The 7,945-nt window shown below is 46.1% G+C and overlaps 1 protein-coding gene across 1 annotated transcript; it reads left to right on the forward strand.

The window, feature by feature from the left end:
• Positions 1 to 393: 393 nt before the first annotated feature.
• Positions 394 to 5,601, forward strand: LOC114936372 (uncharacterized). Its single transcript, XM_085489429.1, has one exon. It carries the CDS (start codon positions 394 to 396, stop codon positions 5,599 to 5,601), a length of 5,208 nt encoding a protein of 1,735 aa, XP_085345555.1.
• Positions 5,602 to 7,945: the final 2,344 nt, after the last annotated feature.

The following is a 7,945-nucleotide window of genomic DNA, read 5'->3' on the forward strand; positions in this document are numbered from 1 at the left end:
AATTTAAGAAACTTTCTGCATGCCTGCAGTACCAGGCGCAGGACGTCGTGCGCGCAACTATAAAGCGCCCGCCTCCTGCTTCTCTCCTTGACTCTTGTCAACTTTCGTCGAATCTCGACATTCTTAAACTACAATAAAGGTGCGTGATTTCAAGTGTGACTTCGCTAAAACGCGTTTTGCTATCACCACCGCACCATTATGTGTACTTTGCTCTAAGTGACAAGGATAGCCACTAACAGCCGTCGTGAGGACGCCAAATTGCGCTAAAAATTAACTCTTTCTCTCACGCTCCCGCTTCGAGCCGAGGAATTTTTCCTCGCCGAGCAGCCGCGCGCGCCTTCTGCTCCCGTGAGTGATAAAATAATAGCTCACATATTCGGCATCGAGACTATGATGTCGACCACCGTGAACGATCTGCTCATCGAGCAGAGTGAAAATATTAGCTCGCTTAAAAGAGTCCTCGTCAATTTCAAAAGGCTAGCCAAGCCGAACGTGACCCTCGCCAAAACGCGATATCGTCTTGCCACTGCGGAGGAAATCTGGGGCGCTTGCCGCTCCCTCCACGTCAAGCTTCTTCAGATGGCAACGCCGGAGCAGAAGAAGGCCTTATCGTACTTCGAGAAGGACGAGTTTCTCGCAGCTGAGGATGTCTACAACGATGTGGCCGATCTCCTTCATGAAACGATAAGTCGATTTACACCAACTCAAATCGCGCTTAACGATCGTAGTCTTGATTCCTCCGTTCGCGAACCTAACAATCATTGTTTTCAATTGCCACGCATCACGCTCCCGAAGTTTGCCGGTAAATTAACTGATTGGGAAAACTTTCGCAATATTTTCGAGTCTCTCGTAGCAAACAACGACGCTCTTTCAAATTCCCAGAAATTTCATTATTTAAAAACGAGCGTAACGGGAGATGCTTCACTGTTAATTAATAATTTAAAGATTTCGGATGCAAATTATGAGTCGGCCTGGCAATTGCTAACAAACGAGTACGATGATAAACAAGCGTTAATTTACTCGCATCTGCATGCATTTTTTAATTTTCCGGTGATGAGATCCGAAAATGTAAGCGATCTTCGCAAGTTACGCGACACAGTGTCTGCATCATTAGCCGCGTTAAATAACCTCGGTCGTCCGGTAGAGCAATGGGACGACGTTCTTATATATATAATCACGCAAAAGTTTAGCGCGAAACCGCGTACAGAGTGGAATCTGAAGCGAACGAAACGCGACGAGCTCCCTACTTATCAGGAACTCAGTGAATTCTTAACGCTTCGCATTCGCGGACTATCTGACTTTTCGGATGCGAGCACAGACGCCGGCTCCGCGAAGCACGATAAGCCGCGTTCGTCAGTCAATAGCGTGACCGTCGCCAAATGTATTTGCTGCTCCGGCGAGCATCCAGTTGCGAGATGCGAAACGTTTATTAAAAAATCTGCTTCACAGCGTTGTGCTTTTGCCCGTCAACATAAGATTTGTTTTAATTGCTTAAAGCCCGGGCACTTTCCGACGAAATGCCCGAGTAAATTTCGATGCAGACAGTGTAGTCGCATGCATCATACACTGTTGCATTCCGCGTATTATGGCGCCTCTGTCAGTACAGAGGCTTCCGCGGCGACTACCTCTGAGTCCGCCTCGAGCGTCTCTAACGACTTGCTAGTTCCGCCGAAGGTACCGCCAGTTGCGAGCGTCCAGACAGTACCACCCTCGCTCGATCGACCTCCCAACGTTCTTTTGGCCACGGCGTGGGTCGACCTCCACACAGAAGAGGGTCGATGTTTGAAAGTACGTGCGCTGCTGGATCAAGGATCTACTTTCAGTTTTATCTCGGAGTCGCTTTCACAAGCTTTGCGCACTAAACGGCAACGAGCCAATTTGCAAATTAAATGTTTCGGCGAAAAATTCACCGGTACTGCTAAGTCACGATTAACGCTTCGATTAACCCCGCGTTCGAAAGCTGATCCGAGCTTTCCTCTGGAAGCTTACGTATATCAACGCATTACTTCGTATGCCGCGTCGCAAGTTCAGCCGTTCGAAACGTGGCCACATTTACAGGGTCTCTCCTTTGCGGATCCTGATCCTTCGAGTCACCACCAAATTCACTTATTGATCGGTGCTGACCTTTACGGCTCACTTTTGCTGCGCGATATCCGTCAAGGTCCTATCGGTACTCCGACCGCTCAATTGACCGCTCTTGGTTGGGTACTCTCTGGCCCTACGACTAGTAGGTCCACCGCTTCTGCTGAAGCCTCCGTATTGAACTGCGTGTCTAATCAGGACATCCACTTGCTTCTCCAGAAATTCTGGGAAGAGGAGGAAATTCCTCACCCTTTACCCCTCACTGAAGAGGAGGAGAGGTGCGAAGCTCACTTTGTTGCGAATCATTACCGGAATTCGCAGGGACGTTATACCGTCCGATTGCCATTTAAGCATGATCTCCCGATAGAAATCGGTGATTCTTTATCAATTACAACTTCGCTGTACTATAAAATGGAGAGCAGGTTACGACGTCAACCTGAGCTTCAAGCTCAGTATAATGAGTTTTTAAAAGAATATCGCTCTCTCGGGCATATGACAAAGGTGGAGGACTCTGAGCATTCCGAGTTCAAACCCGTATACATATCGCATCACCCTGTCTTGCGTGATTCGAGCTGTACCACTAACTTACGCGTTGTTTTCAACGCCTCTTGCAACACGAGCAACAACTCCTCTCTCAACGATCATCTGTTGATCGGTCCGAGGTTGCAACAAGACCTTCCCGCGATACTGTTGCGCTGGCGGCAGTGGCGCCTGGTCTACACTGCGGATATTGCTCAGATGTTCCGCCAGATCCTCGTGCATCCGTCTGACACGGACTTTCAGAGGATTCTTTGGCGTTCGTCGGCTGACTCGCCGATCGAACGCTACCGACTTCTCACGGTGACGTACGGGCTGGCCCCAGCCCCGTACCTTGCGATGAGAGTCCTGAGGCAGCTCTCCATTGAAGGAGCTCTCTATCCCGCTGCCGTTTCAATTCTGCGCGAGTCCTTTTATGTGGACGACGCGCTTTTCGGCGCGGACGACGAGGCCTCGTTAATTGAGGCTCGTATACAACTGGTGGAAATACTAAGAAAGGGTGGATTTCAGCTCCGTAAATGGGCATCCAACTCCCTCTCCCTTCTTCAGGGGCTCTCGGCTCATCAGCCGGAAGTGAAAAATCACTTGTTAGTAAAAGAGGATACTCTCAAGGTCCTAGGTCTTTCGTGGCACTCGCAGGACGACTCGTTTCAATTCGTAGTCACACCGCCGAAAACGGTCAATCCAACGAAGCGCTCAATTCTCTCTTTCACGGCTAAGTTGTACGACCCGCTCGGTTGGGCGGCTCCGTTCGTTGTAACCTCTAAAATTCTGTTACAAGAGTTATGGCTTCTCAAGTACGACTGGGATACGCCTCTCCCTGACGAGTTACGCGAACGATGGGAGAGTTACTCCAGGGACTTGCAATCGTTAAATCTTGTTTGGATACCTCGTTGGACCGGTAAACATTGCGAGAATCTCGCGTTAGAAATACACGGGTTCGCGGACGCATCAAATCGAGCTTATGCGGGCGTAATATACATTCGCGTTATTCACGCGCCGACCAGATTTCAAATCAGCTTGTTGGCCGCTAAAACTAAAGTCGCGCCGATCAAGACCGTGAGCATACCGCGATTAGAATTGAACGCCGTCGTCTTGCTCAGTCGCTTAATCAAATGGACCTTGACCGCCCTGGCTTTGCCCCCGATTCCTGTCTACGGATGGACGGATTCTACCATCGCCCTTGCGTGGCTTCGTCAACATCCATCTAAATGGAATACTTATGTTGCCAACCGCGTGTCGGAAGTGCAAACGACTCTGGCTTCCGCTCGCTGGAATCACGTCCCTTCAGGCGACAATCCGGCAGATTGCGCCTCGCGCGGTTTGTCCGCTTCCGAACTAGTTGTCCACCCGTTATGGTGGACTGGCCCTCGATGGCTTCATCAGCCACCGACTTCCTGGCCAACTCTTGACATTTCTACTCCGTTCGATTCTACAACCGAATTGCAAGTGTCGACGGAGAGGAAAAAATATGTGACGCTCCACGTACAAGAGTCCGCTGAGTGGGAACTTCCAAGCAAGTTCTCCCGCTGGACGAAGCTCATCCGAGTAACCGCCTACGTTTACAGATTCGTACTACGAACAAGAGGAAAAGGTGATTCTCGCCACGATCTTCCCGCCTTTCTGAGCGCCGACGAGCTCAGGAAGGCGGAGATATTCTGGTTTAACTATTTACAACGGAATTTCTTCGAGCGAGAATTGCGATCATTAAAAAATAAAAGAACTCTGCCACACTCAAGCCCTCTGCGTGGACTGAATCCTTTCCTGGGAACAGACTGTTTAATCCGCCTTGGCGGGCGGTTGAAAAACTCAGCGCTCGGTTATGACGAGCGACACCCGATTATCCACGGAGTCACTCTCCACGGAGGAGTGCAACTGGTACTGCGCACACTGCGTCAGCGGTTTTGGCTTTTAAGCGGCCGCAACTCCGTAAAGGCGCATCTTCGGAAATGTGTCATTTGCGCGCGACACTCCGCTCGATTGTCTACTCAGTACATGGGAGACCTCCCCGCGGCTCGAGTCACTCCTTCCGCTCCGTTTACTCACTGCGGAGTGGATTACGCTGGCCCTCTCCACGTAACTTCCTTCGTAGGTCGAGGACAACGTGCTCGGAAGGTGTATATTGCTCTGTTCGTTTGCCTCGCCACTAAAGCGATCCACCTCGAGATGGTGGAAGATTACTCCACGCCCAGTTTTCTAGCCGCCTTTCATCGATTTGCCAGTCGGCGAGGATCACCTCGTCATCTCTATAGCGACAACGGCACCAATTTTCGTGGTGCCGACTCCGAACTTACGAGACACTTTGCCTCCGTTATCGGAGATCCTGATTTACAGAGCGCGATCGCCAATGACGGAGTGGCCTGGCACTTCATTCCCTCCGCTGCTCCGCACTTCGGCGGTCTTTGGGAGGCCGAGGTCAAGAGCTTCAAGACGCACTTGAAGCGAGCCGTTGGGTCTCATACTCTATCGCGGGCTGAACTCGCTACGCTTTTGTGCAAGATCGAAGCTTGCCTAAACTCGCGACTCATCGCTGCGCTCAGCGATGACCCGAGTGACGTGTCGGCGCTCACTCCGGGTCACTTCTTGATAGGACGGCCGCTTGTAGCCGTTCCGGAGGAATCGACACTTGCGATCGACGCGAGTAGACGCTCACGATGGCAGAACGTTCACGCCATGCTAGAGACAGTTTGGCGTGCTTGGTCGCAAGATTACTTGCATTCGATTCAACAACGCCATAAATGGCGCAAGCATATGCCAGACCTCGCGACGGGCGACTTAGTAATAATAAAAAACCCGCTGCTCCCACCGAGTAAGTGGGACCTAGCGCGGGTGACGCAGACTCATCCGGGGTCTGACGGACACGTGCGGGTTGTCACCGTTCGTACCGCCCAGTCTACCTTGAAGCGACCAATCACGCAAGTCTGTCGACTTCCCGTCGATGATCATTTAGATAAGTCCAATACGTTGAGTAATGAAATTTAATGTAATTTCGAGACGAATACCTTTGCGCGATTCGTCCTTGTTTGTATTCTTTCATGTAACAACCATTCTCCAAGGCTTGCTCTCATTCTTGATTACTAATTTATTTCGCATTCGTCCCGAATGCAAAGCGGGCGGTATGTTGAGAAATACGGTAATATATATATATATTTTTTTTTTTATTTTCGGAGCAAACCGTTGAGAATGTTTAAATATCCTTTTCAAGGATGATTGTATTGCGATGGAATTTGAAAAACAGCGTGATAGCCTCGTGATCACTCGCGCCTAATAGGCCGAAGTATCTCGCCTTACTTTAAGGGATCCAATCACGATAACGCGCCCTACGCGCGCTCCAAAACTCGCGCTGTACTCACAGCAGTCTCAATCGAGAGAGCGAAAAGAGAACACTCTTGTACATAGCGTTCTTGTGCTAATCGAAAAAGAAATAAAGTTACGATTCGACACCAAGTGCAAAGTTTCATTCAGAAAACCCGAACCCGGCGATAACATTAACATACAAATATTCTACTTACATTCTAATATTCTAAATACATGTGTTTTATATCCCAAAATGTATTTTGCTGTTTTATTATGCAATAAGGGTTTTTCCCCAAAGTAACTAAAATCTTTCATTTTTAACTTAAAACTTTCTAAATTTATTTGTTTTAATTATTCACATGTATTTTAATACATTCAATAATTTAAAATAACTTAAAATCATTTTTTAATCTTAGTTCTTAAAAATCATAATATTAATTTTAAACTGTCAAAATACATTTGTTTTAATTATTCAACTGCATTTTGATACATTTAGTAACTTAAACTAACTTTTTAATGTTAATCTGCAAAATTCTAGAACACTAGAACAGTTGATGTGTTAATGTAGCGTTTACGGCAGCCTTTATACAGCGCCAGAACAGCCGATGTTTTATTTCGGCGCTTACGGCAGGCTTTATACAGCGCCATTATTTAATCTGTTCTAAGAACAATATGTATGCCCTTTGTGCTCCTTTGGGCCATTTTTTCTTGAACACTTCCATATCATTAGAGTAATACCATTCCGATTTTGTGTCAGCTCTCATCATACACGTGTAGTGACCACGATTCATTTCTTCACCTTCGTGAAATATAGCGCTTATTACCTTGTACTTTTTTTTATTAATCGTGATATTACTCGTCGGCACGGCGGTAATCCGATTGTTGATAATTTTTTTAGAAGCACCGTTTTCAAAAGTATATATATTGAGCTGTATTACTACGACGGATAAAGTTGATTCGATTACGGTTTTCTTTTTCAACACGGTACCCTTACATTCGTTACAATTGCCGTTTCCCATTTAGAAAATTCTACATTAATTAAACTTTGTAGAGTGACACCTTTTTTCCTTTTTAATGTCGAATGTATAGGTAATATTAACAAACTACTGCTTTCCAGCTTACATTCCAGCTTTTGTTCCAGTTACATTCTAATTACATTTGACATTCGAGCAACATGTTACGTGCTTTAATTCGAGTTCTAATACATCATTGATGTCGGAATACGTCGACATTTTAGAGCCGTAAAAAATTCTGAAACATCTTGTTGTGTTTGTTCTTCGAAGCGTTTTCCGACAGATCTTCTAACCGCTTGAATGTTGCAATATTTACGTTCACCATACGCGCAGATGGCATCAGTCAATGCATTCGATGCTTTATTTTTCAGTATTTGTTGCCTAATACGTACGCAATGAAACGCACATTGTAATATTACATTAGCGTAACACGAAACAGCATCGTTATTGCAAAGGCCATATATTTTCCACGTAACTATACTTTCTGGTTCTTCACAATCATAATTCTGCACATCATCAATGATATTAGGGATAGCCCATCGACGATCGTACATTTTCACAACCTTTTTCTCGGACGGATTGATTTGTGGCAGTTCAGATTTGAATATAGATCTCAGTCGATTATATTCTACAATGGCTCTCGAGTTTGCTTTAACTGATGCTGGATTGAAATTTATCAAATGTAGGCCTTCCAATTTACTTACTTGTGACAAACCTACATAGGCTTGACCATCACTGAATACAGTCGTTCCTAAATCCATCATTGCATTGTTACATGTAATTCTTTGACTTTTGTGTATAGTTATTCCATAACTGAGAGACAATGGAAATTGTTTCCGATGTACCACTAATTTGTGGAATACTTCAAATTTAATATCTACTTTCGTTATTGCGATTTCTTTGTTATCCGAAATAACTATTTTGATGGAATCAATACAATTGCCGTCAGCAGAGCAATGTTGAGGGGATTGCTTCATTGTCCTGATTTATTTTTGTATTGATTGTATTGATTGTAT

Source organism: Nylanderia fulva, unplaced genomic scaffold, assembly GCF_048542155.1.
Source record: "Nylanderia fulva isolate GAGA-0341 unplaced genomic scaffold, ASM4854215v1 Scaffold83, whole genome shotgun sequence".
Taxonomy (NCBI): domain Eukaryota; kingdom Metazoa; phylum Arthropoda; class Insecta; order Hymenoptera; family Formicidae; genus Nylanderia; species Nylanderia fulva.

What these genes read in the sequence shown, in the direction of transcription:
- LOC114936372 (XM_085489429.1), top strand. Translation starts at nt 394, where the DNA reads ATGTCGACCACCGTGAACGATCTGCTCATCGAGCAGAGTGAAAATATT.